The sequence below is a fragment of the Cyanistes caeruleus genome, chromosome 1 (assembly GCF_971803275.1).
Source record: "Cyanistes caeruleus chromosome 1, bCyaCae1.hap1.1, whole genome shotgun sequence".
Taxonomy (NCBI): Eukaryota; Metazoa; Chordata; class Aves; order Passeriformes; family Paridae; genus Cyanistes; species Cyanistes caeruleus.
Genome location: NC_141701.1, coordinates 11,801,219 through 11,824,549, shown reverse-complemented (window position 1 = coordinate 11,824,549; position 23,331 = coordinate 11,801,219). Strand labels below are relative to the sequence as shown.

General features: G+C 39.6%; 1 protein-coding gene across 2 annotated transcripts in view; it reads left to right on the top strand.

Annotated features, from left to right (window-relative positions):
• Positions 1–23,331, top strand: part of NSMCE2 (NSE2 SUMO ligase component of SMC5/6 complex) — a 128,108-nt gene that overhangs the window by 37,934 nt on the left and 66,843 nt on the right. For both annotated transcript variants that reach the window (XM_086875219.1, XM_086875193.1), the window contains exon 4: positions 22,568–22,721. In XM_086875219.1, the coding sequence (XP_086731345.1) occupies positions 22,568–22,721 (154 nt within the window). The remainder of the gene's footprint in view (positions 1–22,567; positions 22,722–23,331) is intronic.

Here is a 23,331-nt window from a genome sequence, read left to right as displayed (position 1 = left end):
TCAATTATGTGTGTCTCTACCAGCCCTGTATGGACTAATTGGACCTGAGTTTAGCAAGTCATCTTCCTTAATCAATCAGTTTGGCTGGCAGATGTCTGGCCACCTTCATCAGTCAGGCTTATAAACAAATATCAGACAAATTCTATCAACCAGGTTTATGTGCACAGCACAGGTCACTGGAGTTGTAATAGTTATTACAGTTCAGCATGAGTTTACACTTGGCAATTTCCAAACCCCACAAAACTCAGACCCAAACTCCTTATGTTTCTCCCTCCTTATACTAGTTCTTTTCAGCAGTTACTTACCTGGTAAATTTTTAATAGAAAGAGGTTGTTTTATGATAAGGGGAAAATCCAGTTAAAACAAAAAGCACCTATACAGGATTACAGGCACTGCTTCTGCTCAAGGAGGAACTGTCAGTTAATTCAGGTAAGAGGTGACTGTAATAGCAGTGTGTAGTCATGGATGGAACAGAAGTGTTTGTTCGCCATGTGTCACATGAAGAGCCATTTAATGAAATTATCCAGCAGTAGGTTTTAAATCAACAAAAGGAAGTAACTTTTGACACAGTGAATAATTACATTGTGGAATTAGTTGCCACAGGATGTTATAGAGACCAAAATCATTAATGTAAAATATTAATAACATTAATATAAAAAGCTACTGGACAAATTAATAGAAGAAAAAAATCCTTGACAGCTGTTAGATGCAAAGATTCAAATACAGTCACTGTCTTGGTAAATCCCTAAACTGCAAGTTGTTAGTTGCAGGGAAAGTATATGGTGAGAAACAGGAAAAGATCTTTCTGTTTGGTGCTCATTAGATTTCTACTCCAGCCTTTTGCTTCTGCCACTGTTAAAGAGAAGAGAATATGCTGGATGGATCTTTGATCTGGTACCATATCTGAATGAAGCAAAAAATAAACTGTATAGAAAATCTAGTCTCCACAAGCACTGCTTCACCCTGAAATTTATGTTGCATGGCTATGGAGCTTTAGATAAATGACATTTATTCTCTGTTTCAAACCTGTTTTGGAATACTGTTCTATCTAAAAATTACCTTCCACCTCCATAATTTTAATATTTGGAAAGTTTCCAGGATATCTAATAATTTATCTCTCTGTTCTTACTCATATATTTGATGATTTAAAAAAATAAATGTAAATGAATAGCTCCTGCTCTGGGCATTGTTACATAATTGAAAAATTCTTAATCTGAAAGTTCACTTCAAATCCATATAATATAAAGCCACACAAGCTATTTAATAATTAGGTACTAGCAGATAAAATCAAATTTAAAGTTTTCAGCGCTACACCCACTTGGACCAAAAAAGGGAGGAATCTTCAGCTAGATCCTTGTCTTGCAGCCAGTTTTTACCCTTAATGCTCAAAAAACCCTTAATAACTTCTAAATAACAAATCTTGTAGTGCTGATGGGAGGAGGTGAACTACAGCTCTGGGTAAATACCTGCTTGGACCCCTTCTTACAAACTTGATGAAATTTCAGCTGAAGTACATGCTCTGATCTGAACCACACCAAACGGGATAAAATGTTTTCCTGAATAGTTAAGTAAAATACAGTGTAGGTTTTAAACTATTTTGATAGATCATAATCTGAAAGTTTTAATATCAGTCCTTGAGATTCCTGGGTTGGTGAATATAAAAATGCCTTTTAATCTCCATTAACTGTGTCATAAAATAGATATGTGATCCAACTGGGATATATAAATTTAGTCAACTTAAGTTGTGATTGTGGGCTGCTTATTTCTGGACATACTGGATAAGAGACATCCTTTGCTGTCTTACTTCTTAAAAAAGAAAGCATTAAGTTGATAGCACTGTCAGAAAAACCTCCACGATTTTATGCATATTTTCATTTCCTCATTTCATTGAGGAAAGCTTTGCTCTCCACCATTTTTGTAACTCTTCTTCAAATAGTTTTTTTGCCTTGCTTAGCCTCATGTTTATGGACATAAAAAACCCCCACCTTCTTCAGCTTCTGTCAGTCATGAGCCCATGGCCGATTTCCAGACTTGGGTTTCTCCACATGCCTCTTGAACTGGGGAGTCTGATACGGGATGCAGTATTTCAGCTATTGCCTAACCAAAGCTTCATAGAAGGGAAGAACTTCTGTTGTCTGGCAGCCATGCTACTCCATATGCAGCCATATCCAATTTGCTAATTAGCAGTGAAAATGTTTCCTGAAATTTCACTTGGCATCTACCATAGCAGAGCTGCTACAAGGCCATCCAGTTCCTAGTGTCTACTGATGCCTGGGGTTATCCTGCCCATAGAAAATCTGTAGAACTCTTCTTCTTGAACTTGGCATTACCAGTCCTGACTTTCCTCAAGGAAAGTCACTTCCTGACTGAAGCTCTAGTGCTTGATGTGTCAAATGCCACTGGGTTGGTTATGCCTAGAAGATTCCTGAAAATGCATTTGGTTTCATCATCCAGGCCTTTGGTGAGGATACTGAACATATTCAGCTCTTCTGTTCAGCTTTACAATACACCTCTTGGTATAGACTACCAGTTGGATGGCAAACTGGTGTTTGCTGTGAGCATTACCCTCTGAGCTGGCTGGCCCAGTAATTTGGCAGTCTACCCAACAGACCATTTGATTACACCCACCACTCTCCCCACATCTGCATTTCAGGTCAGTTCATCACAGAAAACATTCATCAGTTTCATCAAGCATTAACTGCCCTTTGTGAGTCGGTGCTGATTGTGGCTGATTACTTTTTTGTTCTCTCTATGTTTGGAGGTGGATTCCAGAAGGATGTGGTATGTAGTCCTTCCAGGGCTGGGGGTAGGCTAAAGTAGCCTGTTGTTGCCTGTCTGTGTCTTTGCTAAAGCCAGGCAATGCTAGCCTTTCTCCAGTTTTCAGGGGTCTGCCTCAATGATCACGCTTTTTTGGAGATGAGAGACAGGTCTAGTGACACATCAGCTGACTCTTTCAGCACTTTCAGATCAATTGTGTCTGTCCACATAGATTTGAATACATCAGCTGTTCTAACTCATTCCTAACTTGTCCCTAAAACCATCCTGGTACGTCTGGAAATCTATGAGTAATCTTTGCCTGTGAAGATGCAGGCAAAAATGTATCCAGTACTTCAGCCTTTTTCATCTGCGCAGCCACCGGGTTGTCTTCTCCACTCAGTAACATCCTCACATTTCCTCTGAATTTACACGACTCTGTCCTGCTGCTATTTACATCCATCACTTGTTTTCATTCTGAATGTGCTTTGATTTTCTCATTATTGTTCCTAAGTGCCAAGGCAGTGGTTTTGTACTCTGTATTTTGTTTTCTGTATGCTGCCCTTTGCATTACAGTTCATTATGAACCTCCTTGCTTAGTCAGTGAGTCTTCTACTGAAATGCCAATCTTCTCGTAAAATAGGATTATTATTAGTTCCTCCGTTGGCAGTAAGTTTCCTACAAAAATTTATCAGCTAAGATGGCACTTTTTGCTTCAGTGTACCAGGAGGTTCTGCTGAGCCATGTCCTGTATAGTCCAACGACCATTTGCATGAAATCCTTAGTCCTATTTCTTCTCCTTACCTTCCCAGTCTTTTGGATCTTGAATGCAATCAGCTTGTGGTCACTGCTCCCAAGCTACTATCTGTGACCACATTTGCCACTTTTCTTCCATATTTGTGTACAGAGGTCACATAGGTTTTTACCTTTGTTTGTCCTCTCTAGCATTTGCATTAAAAAGTTATCACTCATCCAGTCTAGAAATACCCTGGATTGCTTGCGCAATGCCATGTGGCTCTAATGAGGACCAAGTCTGGTAATTGGGTTGTTTTTGGTCACTGTTTGAATGCAGCATTATCTACTTCATCATCCCCTTGGACAGCTGGTTTATGACAGGCCCAGGCTGCATGGCTCATGTGTCTTTTGCCTTTGTTTTTGACCAGGAGTTTCCTGTCAGATAAGTCTCTGGTTTCATGCTGGACCTCAGCATAGGCAAGGAGGTGCTTTGTAAGAAAGTGCAACTGCCATTCTTCTTCTCCATTTTCTCCTTGAATAGCTTCTGTGATACTCTCCCAGTCATGGATGCTATCCCATTTAATCTTCATGATCCCACTGACATCAGAGCACTCGGACTGTCCACAGACTTCCAATTCTTCTTGTTTGTAGGCCAAGCTCTGTAGTACCCAGACACCCAAGGGTTAGCCTGTCTGTGCCCTCTCTCCAAGCAGAAATGTGTAACTTTCCCATGTGGCCTTTTCTTACATGAATTTTATCCTGCTTTTCTTTACCTCTGGGCAGAGGCTTAATTGTTCAGTGAATTTAGTTTAAAGTCATCCTCACTAGAACTGTAATCTTTTCACAGAACTCTTTTTGTCAGGTGACTTTAATATCTTCTTAACACTCCATCTGCATTGAATGGGGCATTGTAGTCAAAGTAACCAAAGTCTTGCTGGTGACAGCAGCTGTGCAGACAGGCATCAGTCTGCTGGTTATATCAGTTAGCCAGGCTTCTCCATTTACTACAAGGGTTGAGGAGGGCTCCACTGGGATTTCTGCCATCTGATACTTGCTTTTAGCTCTCTCTTCCATTTGAGCTGCTCAGAGTTTCCCTTGACTGTGTTACTTATGTCCCACAGGGGATGGCAGCAAGAGGTAGAATTTGGAGGGCTGGGTAAGTATTGGCAATTTGTCTGCAGCATCAGTGATCCAGGTTCTGGGCAAGCAGCAGACTCCCATGGATAGTAGGGATGGATTCTTCTGCTGTGCATGGGAACCATCATAAACCACTAAGACCAGTACTTCCTTTAGTACTCATACTAGTCCAAAGACTTGAGATACCCCCTCAGAATTTTTTCCCAAACACCCCATTTCTGAAACTCTTAGCTAGGCACAGCTGGAAGAGGAAGCAGAGCTGTATTCCTGTTACCTGAAGTAGTGGGATTCCAGCTTCCAAACAATGCAAGTTTTTATCTGCTTCTTGGTCCTTCAGTCATAGCTTTCTGCCTGGAACCATAGGATGGATTAATAGAATCATTAAAGTTGGAAAATACCCTTAAGAACTTGGAGTCCAGTCATAAACCTCACACTGTTAACTCTGCCACTAACTCATGTGTACCACATCTACATGTCTTAAACACCTCCAGGAACAGTGACTCAACCACTTCCCTGGGCAGCCTGTTCCAATGCTTGATAACATTTTTGGTGAAGAAATATTTCCTAATATCCAATTTAAACCTTCCCTGAAGCAAATTCAGGCTGTTTTGTCTTCTGTCACTTGTTAACTTGGGAGGAGACCAACCCTCATCTGGCTACAGCCTCCTTTCTGAGAGTTGAAGAGAGCCATAAAGTCCCCCCTGAGCCTTCTTTTCTCCAGGCTAAACACCCCCAGCTCCATCAGCAGCTTTGTTGCCGTTCTTTGGACATGTACCAGCACCTCAGTGTTAACATTCATTTGCAAACTGACTTATGGTGTCCTTGATCCCCTCACCCAGATCATAGATAGAGATATTAGATGGGACTGGCCTCAATACCAAGCCCTGGAGAACACCTCTTGTGAGCAGCTGCCAGCTGGATTTAACTCCATTCACCACAAACCCATGTTGTCTGGGCCTGATCCCTTGATTGTCGTGTATGTGCCATGTGTTGACACTCAAGGTGATCTGCTCTACAGCCTTCTCTGGCACTGAAGTTAGGCTGACAAGCCTGTAACTCCCCAGATCCTCCTTCCTGCCCTTCTTGTAGATTGATTCCTTTCCAGTCAACTGAGACCTCCCCGTTGTGCCAGGAATACTGACAAATGATGGAGAGTGGCTTGCTCAGCTTTTCCGCCAATACTCTTGGGTGGATCCCATCTGGCTCCATGGACTTGTGTGTGTCTAAGTGCTGTAGGAGGTCACTGACCAATTGCCCTTGGATATGGGGGCTTCATTGTGCTCGCTGTCTTCCAGCTCAGACAGCTGAGGAAAAACAGAAAGACTGAAGCAAAGTTATTAAATACCTCTGCCTTTTATTTATCCTTTGTCATCATGTCACATGATCCTCATGCCCAGGATAGCCTCCAACTGTGACATCACCCATAAGTCCCTCTCTATTCACAACAGCAGGTCCAGCAGAGCTGCCTTTCCTTGTTGGCTCCCTCACCAGTTTTGTCAGGAAGTTCTCTTCCACACACTCCAAGAACCTCCTGGATTGTTCCTTCTATTCTGTGTGGTATTTCTAGCAGACGTCTGTAATTCTTATTCCAATGGAGCTTAAGTTTATACCTTGGAGAAATTTTTTCAAAGACCCTACTGCTCTCCTGAGCAGCACCCCTGAAGTGAAGCCCAATGGCTTCTCTTGGCTGCTCCTCACCGAGCAGAGCAGTGATTTGACCTGAGCATGGCTCCATGGCTGCCTACCCTGGGAGGAGCCCTGGACAGCTGAGCAGTCCAAGCTTTGGATGGTGGAGTGTACCCCCACCACTTCCAAGGAGGCAGAGTTGTCAAAGTACCATCGGTGACCACTGGTGATATGTACTGTGTTCACCACTGTTTGGGAGCAGCTTCTTGGTGGCATCTCCGGGATTTCTTTTACACTCCCTGCAATCCATTGCAATCCGCAGTTTTAATATTAATAGTGCATTGCTTCTGGTTTTGTGCCCTGATAGCAGGGCTCCTTGTTGGTGGTGTTCCCTAAGGAACACCATCTCATCTACATGAATAGGAAGCTGATGGAAGTTAACTCTGCCCCTAGTGAGAATCCCACCTGGCAGGAAGCTCCCTGCTGCTGGTTAGTGAGTTCTTGCCCAGTTTGTTTGCTTTGGGATCACATCACATATTGCTTCCTCTTACTCTGCTATTCAAAACATGGGTTGGAAGATGGATGTGAGTTAGCTGTGCTGCTTCAGGTCATGAACTAGCTGTCCTGATTTCAGGGTAGGCAAATTAGGGTGGTTTATACAGGATTTAGTTTTATGTGCTTTTTCACAACAACCATTCAGTAAATATATGTTATTTTGTTCTGTAAAGAGATTTTAGTAAAATCTCAGCGCCTCTTTTATTGAATGACTAATGCATTTTGGTACATCTGAATTACATCTATACTGAGTCATTTAATTTTGTAATGACATATTTAAATGTTGAAGTCTCTACAAAAATTAAATATTGTAAAAGACTAACATTTTGTTCTAGGAGTTTGTGCCTGTATCAGCACAAGCCTCTGCAAAAGGGAAGAACTCCTGTGAACTGAAAACTAACAGGATGCTGTATCGCAGAAACATTTTGGGAAAGTTACATGAACCAGTGTGTCTTTGCAGAGCCAAAATTTTGTTGGTTTTTGTTGTTTTTTTTTTCAAATCAGTTCTTCAACTGCTTGCTGTGTAGTGTTGCATTTAACATTTCACAATACTGGTGTTGCACTCTTAGTTTTTCCTAACTCAGTGTTCACCGAACATTTCTAAAATTTTCCTCATCTCAGACTATATTTACTTCACATTTTGAAACTGGCTTTGTTTATGGGGGAGGTTTTGCCTGTAACAGAATTAAAATACTTATATCAGTGTTCTCTGCAGTCTTGCTTTTCTTATACATGTTTGTGTTGTGTTGTTTTGTTTTTGTGGTTTTTTAGCTAGGATTTTCCTTTATTTTATTTTTTTTTTTGAATTCTCATAGACAACATGTAAGCTGAAATAAAATAAAAAGGATCTGCCAGTTTTATACTGGGATAACTGTAAAATAAATGTATACATGCATTGCTTGTGTAGACCAGTGGAACAGCCTTCCTTGAATTACTTTATCATGTGTGCTACTTCTTGAAGTACTTTTTCCCTAGTCTGATGTCTTTCTCTAGCTCACAGTGCCCTTACATTCCTTGAACAAATGCCTGTATTGCCAGGCTCTCCTTATTTTGAAACACCTTGCAAGCTTTCACTTGTGCGTCATTATGCTGGATTTGTAATCTGTGTTTCTCCCGATGTGTGGTTGATACCATGTCTTTGCTTTTGTGCCAGGTCCATCATTTACTCTGTGAGCTCTTTAGGGCAGAGAGCTGCTCATCACCTCATGTGCCTGCTGCAGCACATACCATATTTTTAGACTCCAAGGAGCGATCATCAATCATTGTGAAATATCAATATCCCTTTATTCTGCTATCTATGAATACTGCTTGAGGCTTCTCATCACCCTCTTCAAGCAAGAAATGAAAGCTAAGAACCACAGAAAAAGTTGATTTTGTACTTGCACAACGGGGTTGTATGGTGCGAAAAGGTTTGAAAAAGAACACCCACCACCACCAAACAAAAAAACCACCTATATAATTGCTAGTTTTCACCACTGAGCAAGAGAGCTGGGACTGTATAGGAGAAGAATGGGAGATATTTGTAGTGGTAATTCTGAAATGAAAATAACTTTCTGCTTTGTAAATATTTGTATGTAAAATGCAGAGAGCAGGATTTTCAAAAGTGCTTACATGATGTAAGAAACAAAATGAGAAACTGAATCCACAGTTGAATGGTTAGGCAATAACGTGGGATGTGGGAGAGTCAGGTTCAAATACTTGCTACAATTATCTTTTAATTAGTTATACAAAGTGGAACAACTTCAAACAGGAGAGATCGAGATGTCTTACCCCTGAATACCCAATAGCCTATGGGCTAGGACAACTAATATGGGCTAAGCAGAGATTTGAAAACAGGTCACTCACCTTACTGATGACTGTTTTAACCACTAAGATATTAAATCTGATAGTATGTGGATTTCTCTCCTCATTGTTTATGAGGAAGGATTTGCCTGGCTTAAGCAACTGACTAAAGGAAAGGGTTTGTGGAGGAGGCAGTCATTGCCATTAGAGGAGTAGAACTCCCTGTCTCTTAGACAGTCTGCTTCGATAGCTGGCTTTTGTGATTCCTGTTTTTTGACACTGACTTTCTCCATCTATTTCATACAAGGTCTGAATGTCTAATTTAGGGAGGGGATTTCTTTGGATAGCCAGATCTCTAAAGCTTTAGTACTACAGTTTGCATCTTTGCTACAACATCTTTTTGTGCATTTAGTTGTCTGTGACAAAGTAGGGAGTTACAACAGTGCAACTGACCAAACAGAAGGATGCAAAGGGGTTTAAGCAAGGCTGACACATTAAATAGCAGACATAAAGACATTACATATTGTTAAAATGTATTTACTGCTAAAGGAGGAAACCATGCTAATATACTAATTACATCATCTTGAGCCTGATAATTATCTCTGCAGGATTTCATGAGTCTGCATCCATTTGATTTGTCCTAATTCAGAGCCTTGTCATCCTCATCTGCAATCTCTTGGCCAGATGGAGCATGGAAATCGACACAAGCGTTCCTAATATGCAAATAGAGATCTGCAGTTCCACTTCAAAGTGGCAGCTTCTGAAGTGGGAGTTTTAATTATTCCTTTTTGAGTTAGTGACTCTGCAAAAGAGTTGTTTTTTTTTCTTCTGCCAGTGAGTTGGGTGTTCTTTTTTTTTCCTTTTTTTTTCTTCAGATTTGTTACCTAGCTTTGCAGCAGGCATGTCTTATTCTATCATGCAAACAATTAACTGGTTGACCAGTTGATGATCCATTTGTTTACTGATTGCAATCCATAACTTCCTCAGGGAGTTGTTTGTCCTGTTCTTCTTTGGTTCTTTAGCATGTAGTATTTTATATAACATGATGAGATTCCTCATTGCTCATCACAGGAATTCTGTCATGAACTTGACAAACAAGGTCACGTATCAGCTGCCCTATGTTTTTCAGAGGTGAGCTGTGTCTCCTGTCAAAACTAAAATCCCTTGAACAATGGAAGGGGCCACTGAGGTTGGGGAAGAAGAGAAATTGATCAAGCAAGAAATGTTATAATGACTCTATATGGCATGGCAGGAGACAAAGACTAAGGGGAATGGGATTGTCCCCCTGCACTGGTGAGGCCACACCTCAAGTACTGTGTCCAGTTCTAGGTCCTGCAATTCAGGAAGGACATTGAGATGCTGGATTGAGTTCAGAGAAGGACAGGGGAGCTGGTGAAGGGTCTAGAGAGTCAGTCATATGAGGAATGGCTGAGGGGGCTGGGAGTGTTTAGCCTGGAGAGAAGGAGGCTCAGAGGGGACCTTTCTACTCTATATAACTCTATGGAAGGAGGCTGCAGCCAGATGGGGGTTGGCCTCTTCTCCTAGGCCAAAAGGAGACAGGACAAGAGGACACGGCGTCAAACTGCACCAGGGGAGGTTCAGGTTGAACATTAGGAAGACTTTCTTCCTGAAAGGGTGGTTAAGCCTTGAAATATGCTGTCCAGGGAGGCACTGGAGTCACCATCCCTGGAAATTTTAAAGAAACAACTGGATGTGGCACTTAGTGCCATGATGGTGGTGATTGTCAGGAGTTGGACTTGATGATCTTGGAGGTCTTTTCCAATCTTAATGATTCTTTGATGGGAATTGATAATAGTTAAACTACAGGAACTGACCAAAATATAAAATGATTGGCTGAGATGTAGCTGGAATTTCATCTGATTGTAAATAACTACTGGGTAGAATCAGATCAAGTATTTTGGTGTGACATGTACTCATAAGGAAGATTCCTATTGAATTGTGAGATGCAATTACAAGGTTAATTACTTACACTGAGTTATACTGTTCCACTTTGGATAGTGTATTTTCACTTTATAATGAGGTGAACTTAAGGAGGTCACTGACTGTGAGGAAACTGTGCAGCAGAAACACTTAGGGCAAAGTAATCCTAAGTACCTAAGTGGCTGCACTTGGGAGAGAAAGAGCCCATGAGGAGGTCAGTGTAGACTGCTGTTCTTGTGAGACTGCTGTCCCCTGTGTGCAGGGGAGGCAACCTGCATCTGCTCCCTAAATCCTTTGCCAGTGACTCAGCAGGTGTTCAGTGAGAATGTAATATATAAAAGAATGGAAGCATCCCATAATTAGGGCTAGTAATAAGACAGGAATCAGTTTAGCATGTGATATACAGTGTGTCAGAGAAATGAAGGAAAAGCAGGTTTGATAGGGTTATAAGAAGGAAAGTGCACTACTAAAAATTGAGATGAATGGTGATGAGATGAACTTCAAAAGAAGCTAAAAAGGGAAAGCAAAGTTATATGAGAAAAAGGAAGATTGAGTTCAAAACCTAAATGTAAGAAGACTGGAAATTCGGGAAGATGTAGGGAGAAGTTCAAATGGCAGGAGAGGTGTTACCAAGACAGTTGGCTGGCATAGGGCTTGTGCTAGCAGCTTGGAAGAACTTGGGGGACAAATGTGATAGCATTGCAGAAACTGAGGAATAAGAAAAAAAAATCTATCTATTATGTTTAAAAATAACAGAAAGAAAATACCTGCAGGCACAGAGTGATAAGTTTAGAAGAAAATTACTTTTTTATGCTTTTAAATCTTATGGTAAATGACAGTTTCTAATCATGGACAGCATAAAATTTCTGTGATTATCAGACAGCATAATGAGAATGTTTTTGATAGTCAAAAAAGTACTGATTTTTTTTTTGGTATTATATCCAGACTCATAGAGGTGTGTCATCCTGTGTCAGTAAGTTCTTGGAGAGACAAATAAGATTTCTACTCTTAACACCTTTTCTTGTCATCCAAATCAATATTAAGAAAATCGTATTTAACTTTGAGGCTAAGCTTTTAAATTTATTTTGCTTTTACAAACAGCACTTTAACAGTGTATCCGAAGAGTACTCCACTTAGGAATTGTTCTGGTTCGTGCTCTGTTTTTCCCTATTGCCCTGTAGACTCTCAGGCAGAACTGTTTTCTTCAGCCTTAAAACTGCAGATGAGAACTCTCTTTTTTTCCTGTTTCTTCTTACCTTGCTGTCACATTTTAAAGACGTGGGTAAATTACTTCACAGTCACACAGTCTCATTTACAGAAATTCTTATTTTAAATATGAACTATTAAAAAATTAAAGTTGATTTTAATTACTTCCAATAATAAAATCAAGGGCTTGAGTGCAATGGGGGAGTCTATACATGCTGGAGAGCTGGAATATTATTTAATTTCTAGTCATAATTTTAAACCTGGATTGATTATTTGCATTTAGCTTTTTAAAAAGGCATTGTGTATGAATTGCAAGAGTCACAAGAGAGTTGCAAAACAAGTTTTTAAAAACTCTTCTTGTATGCTTCATATTCTAAAGGCAGCTACCAGATTTAATCCAGTCCACTTAACAGTTAGGAATTGCTATTGCTAGTATTGTGCTTAAGTGTTCACAGTTTTTCAGGTTTCCTTTATTATGGAGAGTATGAAGCTTTGAACTAAGAGTATGAGGCTTTGAACTAAGATGCAGATACTTATGTAATGATCTATAACAAAAAATCTGTTCAGGTTTTGTCCTAGTTCTGAGTACCCCGTTTTGCAAGGCTCACTACAGAAGGGATGCACTGGAATCAGGAAGTTTGGCTCAGTCATGCAGGACACACAGAAACAATCAGTTGTAAAAGCATCATAATAAAAGAAAATGGTGTAAAACAAGGATTTTGAAGAAGGATTTAAAGATGTATTCCCAAATGTATGTTAGGAGCTTTCCCACAGCAGGAAGACCAGGAGAAAGAGAGTGTAAAGTGTTTGTTTTGAAAATCAAACAGGTAGAGTGACAGAGACTAGCATCATCAGTTATCTGATGGCACGAACCAGCCTCTTGATACTGTGATAGATAACTAGAAAGGTGTGGATAGACTCCAAGGATTTTAGAAGGTCAACGGGAAGGATGTGTAGGGTGGTAATATAAACAAGATTAATCCAGGCTGTCACACAGCACACCTTCTCTTTGCAAAAACTGGTAACTACAAAGGAACAGCAACATTATCTAGCATATTAGAGGCAAAGGCTAAGTTGAAGTGCTTGTTTTCTGATGCAATTCTTTTTCTGAAGCTAAGTTACAAAGATGGACCTGTAAGCAAAGAGGAGGAAAAGAATTGCCATTGAAAACATACTTCTCTGTCTGCCTGCAGGGAACCTGTAAAAACTGGGGAACAGGGATATCCTGTGACACCTATGTAGCAGAAGGGTATGTTACCATTTCAGAGTGTGCAGTGCAAGGGAAAATAATCACTCGAGCACATACTAGGAGAGCACGTAGTGTTTGGCAAGAAAAGGGAAGAGGCGCAAGCTGTCAGCCAGAACTGGTAAATCAAGAAGGATAAGACTGGAAGTAAGGCCTGGGATTTAGTGGCTAATAACTCCATTGAGGGCTGTCTCAACAGGAAGCTGGATAAGTAAACATCACTAATATGGATGGAAAAATGTGATATGTAGAAAGGCTCAAAGGAGAGACTTGTCTCCATGGCATTTTGCAGTGAAGTGCAAAATAAAAGGCAATTCTGCCACCACACGCAGACTGGGACAAGTGAGGTATTTGTACCCACTGAGTATAAGTAAGGTTGGTATTCTCAGTTTATATGGAAATTGGGAGGCTTAGTACAGTTGCACTTGTTCGGGTTTTTGCTTGTTTTGCTTAGTGCAGCCTTGTGCTATCACTAAATTCACTGTTGTGTGTTAAAGGTGGTGCTCACTCTGATGGAATTACTGCTGTCCTGATCCGTATATTAATAAATATATATTAATTTGGTGAGTATAGGCTGCAAGTTTCATCCAGAATATATGTTTTTCAGATAATGTCAATTTGACTGAAGCATGAGTCTGTACTTAAGGTATCATACTGCTGTTTCCTGAAAGTGTAAAGTTTACATTTATGCCTAATGAAAAATGACGACATGACTGACACTACTGTTTTGGAGAGTATGAAGAAGAAATGCTGTCAGTGCTGAAGAACTTTTTGAGGACAATAATTTCATCAGATGAATGAAGAAGAAAAACCAAGAGGGGTAAAAATTGAAAAAGCTTGCCTTACTTTCACTGGAGATATACCCAAAGAATACAGAACACATCCCTCTGGAAAAACAACAGATTTTAAAAATGGTTGCTTTATGTATCTTTAAAGGATAAGTCACATTTGGTATTTATAGAGGAATAAGCTACACAGCTAGCATAAATTAGGGTTTTGTAGGAGCTTTTGAAGATAACACTGAACTGTTTTAGGATTTAGCCCTTTATTTCCAGACTGTAGAAAACACGGGTTTTAGTGATCTTAGTCAAACAAACAGAGCCCTACAAGAGTAAACAGGTTGTTAATCCGAAATCACCTTAGGGCCTTTTTCTGCTGCCACTGAAATCAATGTCTAAATTCACATCAGTTTGAGTGGGGTATTAAAGAAAGAAAAATAGCTGTAATATCCATGTTAATGTATTTGCTAAATATGTGAATTAATCAGCAGCTTGGTAAACTGGTTCAACAGCCTGATGCATCTGCTGAATCAACCTTGCCAAAACAGATGCACCATCTGCCTCACAGTTTCTAAAACACTTTTAAAACAAAGCAACATTTTTATAAGAATAAAGTTATAAGTTGACTTTGGTGTTACATGCCTTCATCTGTGCTCAGGCAAAGCTACTTAGAGCAAGATGCTGTGTATCTCTAGTGCACCAAAATAAACCTTCATATAAACTCTATTTATGGTAGAACTTTTAGGTATGAGGAGAAGAAGATACTCTTGCTCCTTGAACCATAATATTGTAGAAGTTTTTGCTTTGTCATGTTCATACTTCCTATGTAGGAAAAAACATACAGAAAAGAAGATGAAGATGAATTTCTGTTTTGTTGAAGTCATTCAGAATATTTAGTTCAATCCTTACAATCCTTGCAAATGATAGACTTTTAGAAGTGGTGAAAGGATTAAGGTACTAAATATCCATGAGCTTTCTTCACTTTGGTACCTTGGGAAAACCTCACCTTTAATACTCACATTTACTGCTATTTTTGTGAGCCATTTTTACATTATTAGTAGCAGGTAGTTTTAATACTGGTATTTCAGTAAGACCCTCTTTTGTTGCTTATTTTTACCCCTTTGCACTTTTAAAAGCAATGCACAAAGGGTTTTGGAGAGAAACAAATGAGGGTTCACCATCTTCTCTCTACCATAGTCAGTAACTGGGGACAATAGAAATGGGTAGATTTTTTTTCTATTAAAATGTCTGTGGAATAGAGCATTTTGCTTGAGGTGGAACTTCTAACATATGGGAACCCCTAGAGATGCTGTTCAGGCTGTAAACTTTGCATACACACAGGCAGTTTTGTTTCTTCATCTGGTGCTCATTTGCATTAATCCCACCCTATATATACGGTTCCTTTCTAAACAGGAGACAGAAAGCAGCCAGGGTGGCCAAAGTCCATGAATAGCCTTACTGAAATGACTGACGAGTGCCAGGAGTTGTGAGAGCTTGCTTGGACACATCCCAGTATACCTGGAAACAGTGTGTGCCCCTCAGTGCTTATTTTCTTTTTAAGGGTTGAATGTGTGCAGCTATGTTTAAAGTAGGGAAAGAAAACTGTGGAAGATACAGGCAATTTTATTATGGGGACACCCTGTCTACAGCCACTATGTTAATGTGCTGTTTTGGAACCCCGGCAGCCCTGCCTCACCTTCATACTGTTACTTTAGCAGTTTTGGGATATTTGAATCGTGCTGACAGTGATTTTCTGTTGTGCTGGCCCAGTTTATTAAGGCAGTATGTGTCATAAGTGTGGGTCAGCCCTTACAAATCTGCCTCTCTTGGTATTTCACAATAGTCTGCAAAGGTGTTGCTCAACTGGAGTCCCAGCCCTGCAGCCATGGTGTACAGAGGTGTTGAATCTCCTGAATCAGATGTGGGCCCTTAGGCAATCCTTGCTGCAGCTGAGCTGTGCTCATGCTGCAGCTCCTGCTGCTGAATGATGATATCCTTTTTGACTGTCCTTGCAGATGTTTCCAAGTGCAGTGTTTTATTTGTGCATCAACAAATGATCTGATATTTGCTAAGGGTTTGAATCTAGCCATTGAAGAATAATAAATGACTGTTTAGGTTGAGCTGAAATTTTGCAGCCTGATTCAGTTACAGTGGTGACTCACTTAGAGTTGGTTCTCACATGATTCACAAAGTGTATGGGTGACTCAACCCACAAATTTACTTAGCTCCTATGTTATTTTCCCTCTTAGTGAAAAAAATTGGTTATAATAAATAATCACAGCAAACTTTGATGTGCCCTGAGGTAAAATAAATATATGTGTTGAAAGGCTGCATATTTGTAATAATAAATTATTTAGTGAGGTAAGGATGAAATAATAGGATGTAGGAATTTTTAAACAAGAAAGAAAAGTGATATGCATTCTCTTTGCTTTTGTTGCATAGCAGAGATAAGTAAAGGAAGAATAGTTACTTTCTCTATGATTTGAGATGCTCATAGAGGCTGTTTTGACAGTGTCCATACTTACTGTTGTAGCCAGTCAATTCTTGGCATTTGTTCTCTGAAATAAGCAGATTTAGATATGTCCTTGTCTGGTTCAGACATTTCAAAGTGATGTCAGTTCAGAAAAAGTGAGGTTCCCAGGTTCTGAACTGGGTCTTTGTAGGATGCAGTAGCTGGCACACCTAGTCCTGAAGGACCTGAAGTTGGCTGTCTGAAAAATCGATTGAGTTCCTTCACAAAATCAAATTCTCAAAGGTTAGAAATTCTATCCCGGCAGGAACTGTATGAAGTTTTCCTTCAAAAGATGCAGCTGCTGTCAGTGTTTCATAACCACATGCAGAGGCACATAGCTGTAGTGTAAATACAGTCTAAATTACTCTGAGTTTGGAGTTAGGTGGAAAGATCACCATAACCTTTTTTGTGCTGTCCCAAAATAATTTAAATACCTAAATAACTACATACCTCTGAGCTTTATAGCACCGAGTGACTAATCATCATAAATGAAACAACAAAGAATCAGGAAAATGAAGAAATTCTGCCCTGTCAGCTGGCTTGGTCTTTTAAAAGTTCATTAGCAAGCAGAAATGTTTCTATACCTCACAAAACTCAAATGTCAGTAATAGACATAAATTAAATTTCAGAAGTCCATATTTTACAGGAATTAAACTACAGGGAACAAATAATGCATGGTTTGAAAGACTATGATGAGAGTTCTGAATTCTTTGAAGAGATAGTTCTTTCATAGATTGTATCACAGATTAGAGGAAACTCCAACATGTTTCAGGTATGGCAAGAAATTTCTGAGAAATAAAATGGATGGTACTGTCAAGCTTCCAAATACCAGGGACATAAAAGACAGCCCTGAGAAAGAGTACCTTGGAACAGTGACAGGATAAAAATATGCAGCTAAAGGACTTCTGTGCTAGTGAGAGAAGAATAAAAAGGCTAAAAAATAACCATGGAGTGTCACATGCTGAACCACGGCAATGCAAAGACTGGAGGAGCATTTCTGTGACAGGCAGAATGCTGTTCTTTTATCACAAAGTTTGCCAAGCAGACACAAGCTGTTTCAGGCCTCTTTATAGAGAGTGAACCAAATGCACATGTTAATTTGAGCTTTCCCTCAGCTAAAGGAGAAGGTAAAAGGATGGCTTTGTGTTCAAAGTACAGAACTGGGATTTATTTATTCTTGGTTCTGCCGCAGTCTCCTTGTGCAACCTTAGGCCAAGTTATTCACCTCTTAATGCAACAGCCTCTCCATTTGTAAAATATATGGTACATGTCACAATGGGTGTTTGAGGCTAAATTGTTTAATGTTTGTGAAGTGTTTTGGGACAGGGCAGGACAGTTATTAAATGCTGCAGTGCAGCGTGCAAGGTTATGCTAATTTGTGCCTGTTTAGACACTGATCCCTTACTGTATGGAGACTAATACCACAAACTGATCCAATTTCAGTCTATGGTACCTTTGGCTTCACTCGTTCTGAGATTGGTCTGGAACAGAACGATTTATTTTTGACTTGGTGGTTATGGTAATTGATTAAATAAAAATTTCCCAGACTGTCCCTTAGAGTACCCTGCATTTACTCTTCCCTTAGGCTCTGCAAGCTGGCCTTTCAAAAACGCTGATTTTTTGAGTCATAGTTTTAACAGTTTAGGCATAGAATAGACACACTCCCAGTGGAAGAATCCACGAGAGGAAGGTGTATCCTTACAGATGGATATTGTCAGAAGACATGTCATGAAGTGGCTCATTTCATAAGCACTACCTGTCAAAGAAACCCCTTTGCATATATCACTCTGATTCAATGGTGTGGTGTAAGGCCGTGAGTAAATGTATATTTTGATAGTTAAACTACAGCTACGTTTTTCTAAGCAATTAAGTTTTTAGTGTTTGCAAATGTGTTTTCTTATCAGGACTTCTGGTAGATCATATATGTATATGTATGTTATATATAACATGTCTGGTCTCCTTATTGCTGAGCCCCTGTGTAAAAACCCGTGTGGTTCTTTGCTGGTGTGGCACAGCAGATGCTTTTGCTTTTCCTATTGTTGTAAACAAGCTGTTGTGACTGATACTTCTTTTCACCATATGTCCTGAACACTCCCAGTTCATCGTTACATGTAATTTCCAGGATGCTTTGTAGGGTGTGTATGCCTCCACCCCATTTCAAAATCAATGTAGCTCTCAATGGATTGACTAATGACTGCAAGGTGTTACTTAGCATGCTGGCTTTGGCTGACAGCACTGCTAAACGAACAGTTGTTTGCTTAACGTGTCTTTCATGGTTCTCATGTGAAGTAACTTATTCTGAGGAATTGAACATGCCAATGACTTCAGGTCTTCTGGTACGCATTTATCTGATGTGCTTCTGAGAACAAGAAGGAACAGGACCCCAGCTTGGTGCCCCAAATACTGATAACTTTGCCTTGTCCATTAGCCATGCCCTTTGTTTGTATTGTCCTCAGACATTTTGTTATGCTGATCTCATCATTCCTACGTCCATCAAGAATCTGTAGAGTAGGATTGGGTGGGTGGCAAGAACTAAAGAAAACTGCAATGAACTTGAAAAGGTGTTGTGCTGTTGCAGTGTATAAGGTGTTGTAGTTCTGTCCCACTGTGAGGATCTAGGACTGATGGGATGTCTTCTTTCATTTGTTTTCATTTATGTTGTTATGTAGACCATTCTCAACTCTCTTCAAGGCATAAGATACACAGCACCAAAGAAAAATTGCTTGTGCACAGCAAAATGTATTTGGTTCTAATTATAGTGGGTGGACATGCCTTATTATTCACCTGTGATGTGTTGACCTTCCAGAAGGTCTACCTTGTATTTCAGTAATAGAATGTGTGTGGTACAGTACTGAGTGTGGTCAGGAATGGTGTCTCTACTAATCATTTTAATGAAAGCAATCATGTGGAGGTGAACAGAAACTGAATTTAAATTGTAAACATGAAAGAAGTTAAACTACAAGAAAGTGCATTCTTTGAGCATCTCTCACACCTGACTCTAGGTTTCTGTATGAGGTGGTTGTCTGAGACTTTGTCATATGTGCTGGTCTGTCCTCACGATCTAGTAATGTATTGGAATTGGGAATACAGCTATTGGGAATATAGCTGGTGTGAATAACTTTTTTTTTCTCTTGATTCGCTTGACAGCTGGTGGAATTGTTCACGTTGCCCTTAGCACATAGCAGGCTTGCTCTTACTTTGATAGACCTATGGCATCAAGCTGTGTGATTATTTAGGTGCTGAGGGAGAGTTTTATATAACCATTCTCTTGAGGTTAGTAAAATATCTTCATGCAAATTTTTGTAGCTCTACAGTGGCACAGACAAAGTTTATTCGTGTGCATATCATAGAATCATAAGAGTATCCTGAGGTAGAAATGAGCCATAAAAGTAATTGAGTCCAGCTCCTGGCCCTGCACAGGACACCCCCAAGAATCCCACCGTGTGTCTGAGAGCATTTTTCAAATGCTTCTTGAGCTCTGCCAGCCTTGGTAGTGTGACCACTTCCCTGGGAGCCTGTTCCAGTGCCTGGCCAGGCTCTGGATAAAGAACCTTTTCCTAATACCCAACCTAAATTCCTCTGACACAGCTTTATGCTGTTCCTTTGGATCCTGTTGCTGGCCACCAAAGAGCAGAGGTAGGTACTTCCTCTTCCCTTCATGAGGAAGCTGCAGACTGCAATGAGGTTCTCCCCTCAGTCTCCTCTTCTCTGGACTGACCTCAGCCATTTCTTGTACAGCTCCTCCTCTAAACTGTTGACCATCTTTGCAGCCCCTCTTTGGGTGCTCGCTAACAAATTTATATCTTTCTTTCGTTGTGGTGCCCAAAACTGCACACAGCACTCAAGGTGAGGTAGCACCAGCATAGAGTGATGTAATGAACCTTCTCAAACATACGTCCTCTTCGGCAGCATAATGCTGCAAGTTACAGCTCCTGCCTTTTTCTCTGCTCATATGTGTAAAGTCTTAATTCTTGGAGTTGAGAACCACTGTTTGAACTAACATTAGCTGTGCCCTTCTTTTCACCTCTCAGTCTGAGGGTATGATTGAAGATGCTATGTTGATGCATATCTGCACTCAAATCTTCTGTGAGTCAAGAAAAAGATAAAGAGATCCTGATGTAACTCTATCAATGTGTAATGTGGTCCCTGTGGAGAGGAAAAGATTATTGGCATTGTCTTTACTACTGATGGATGCCTGTAATGAATGTCTACATAATTTATTTTACTCTTTGTGTCAGTCTCAGCAATTCTCTTAGAATCACTTCAGGGTTATTTTTAGTATACACAGCTGGATCTTCTATATGGGATCTGGACATAGTGCTCTCATTTGTCATCAGGGCAGATCTTAGTGGTGGGCTGTTATTCTTGTGTGTGTCTATATGTTATTTTATGTTGAAGAGAGAATGTCGGTAAAAACAGCATGATATTGCAGAAAGAAATATGTTTGCACTGCATGAGTCCAGATCAAAGCATTCTTTTATAATGTCTTGGATTTTAAATGAATTTTGATTTAGTAACTGCCTTTTTGTTCTTGCGTACACTTGATGGCCAAATTCCTTCTCCAGCTGAGTACTGAACAATGCTGGTTGGGGTTGTGATAGGCCTTTTGTTGCAGCAGTGTGCTGTGATGCTGGCACAGGCAAATCATTTGAGTGTGTCCGATTGTCCTCACAGCACTCAGGCACACAGGATGCTCAGTTTTCCATTGCTCTTTTGGTCAGGTTTCATGGGTTAAGGACTCTACACTCCTGTCTGGCTCCTGCAGCTGTTTAAGCATCTCAGATGACATGCTGTTAGTCTATCATAGTCAATGGGTTCCTTTGGTACCAAAGTATTACTGAGTCTTTCCCATTTGCAGCTGGACGTTGTGGTAGGTGATCTTTTATCTCCAGGTGTGTTTGAAAACTTCATGCTATCACCTGGTAGTGCATGTTTTTTACTCACTTTTCTTCTTGCCACAACTTGCGTCTGCCGAAAGTAAATGTGCCAAACTGGCTTTTCCCTTGGAAGAAGTAATAGTTCTATAGATTACTTTGCTTTGCTTAAGGAATAGTAAAGTGTGTGTTTTTTTATTTTATGTATCTGCTAAGCCCATTTTTACATGAACATTTATTATTTGTTTGGCTCCTGAAACAAAATATATTCTGTAGGATTTCCAGGGTCTCTGTAAACTTTCAAACCTGTAAATGATTTGATGAAGTGGACTGCTTTTATTTCTCATTAGGCTCATTTTTTTTCCTGTCTTTCACAATGAATAATGTCAGGGTCTGGTAAAAGGCAGAATTTAATGTGTGTAGTAGGGGAAGAATAGCTTAGGAGATATGGTGCTTACCTCCTTTTCTTTAGATTGTCATATTTTGACATGATTTTGGGATAGAAGTGGCCTTTTTCTGGTTCAGAAAATGCTTAGCAGTAAGGGTTTGACAGATGTCTACCTTCTTTCTGACTTGGTGCTGTTGCTGATCATCATTGCACAGCACAGTCCCTACCACATGTAAGCTAGTTCTAATGAAGACCTATCAAAGTTACAGTTCCCTAGAATTTAATGTTGCCTTCAGAAACAGAAAACTCCAATTACTCATTTTAGGGGGTTCCCAAAGCAATTTTTGCATACCTAGAATATCTTAATGTTGTCTGTGTGATGATTTCACTTTTCTGAGTATTTATTCTTCAGATCATTCCAGATGTATTTGCTGTAAGTAGGTGCTTTTCAAGAAACTGTGTTTTTGCCTGTTTGTATGGCTTAGTGCTTCTAGTTCACGCAGCACAAATAAATTGAGGTGGTTTCCTTTCACATTAGCTGTACTGTTTTTGTTGGTGTTATCACACTACTCTTGTATGTAGATTATAGGCTTCTGTAAACCTGATTCTGAAGTGATAAGTGAGTGGAGGTTTTTACAAAACTCTTTAATGAAAGTTATGCCAGATTTTCTATTATCTTCTTGCTTTCTGGACAAAGTTACATACTTTGATTTCATTCTCATTAAGTGTTAAGCTGGTTCCTGTTAACACGTTTACCTTCACCATTTACACAGGTAAATTTGTCTGCGGGTCAGTTCTGTTTTCCCTTTTGCGGGTGTGAGAAATATCCAGCAAGTGAGTTGAATGACTCTGAGAAGCTAATATCTACATTTCACAGTTACTTTTACTGAAATAGAGGTAACTTGGAGGTTATGGCTTCAGAGCAGGAAGCCTAACTGTAGTCAAAAGAAACTGAGATCGTGCTAATGAATTTTTGCTTGATGTCTTGAAAGTGTGTCATAATGAATACATTCTATTTCTTATTCCTTACAGGTAAAACGAGAAAAACCAGAAAATTTACCAGATTTAGAAAACTTGGCGCAAGAAAAATTCCTTGAAATGGAGAGCAAGAACAGTGACTCAGATTTTCAAGAGAATGAAAAATATATGTATTTTAAGGATCAGCTTAAGGAGATGAAAAAACAATGTAAGTCTGATTTTTAAAAAATAATTAATTGAATGCTAAATGGTAGGATTTGATTAACTGTCCTGAAATACAGAACTGCCACTTATGGCTCAAACTGAGTATTCTTAAAAACTTATTTAAATTTATATCTGTGTAGAAAAAAGCCAGTGTAATTACCTTGGTTTTATTTAGACTTCCACAGTTCCTGCTGTGTTTGAATACAAATATCATGAAAAACACATTTTTTTTTTGTAAGGTGGGCTTTTTCGTTTGAAGACCTTTAGCACTTATTTTCTTAATTGATAGGATCTTCTAAAAGGATTAGGTAAGCTGTTTTCATTTGTCACTTAAACAAATTGCTCCTGTTTCACAACATAGGATGTGTTGCAACACTAAGGAGACCTTTGCTTTAATCGTAGAACTATATAGTTGGAAAATGCTTACTGTACGTGTTCTCAGGTTTACAGCTTGTGTGCATGCACCATGTGACACTGCAGATAACTAAGATCTAGGTTTTTTTGAATTGATGTAATTTTTCCAGTGTTAAAATTTTAAAGTTATTTGTGCTTAAATTACCAGAAAAGTTGGAGAGTAAACAGTTTGGCTATTTATGCAACACAATAAAATTGTC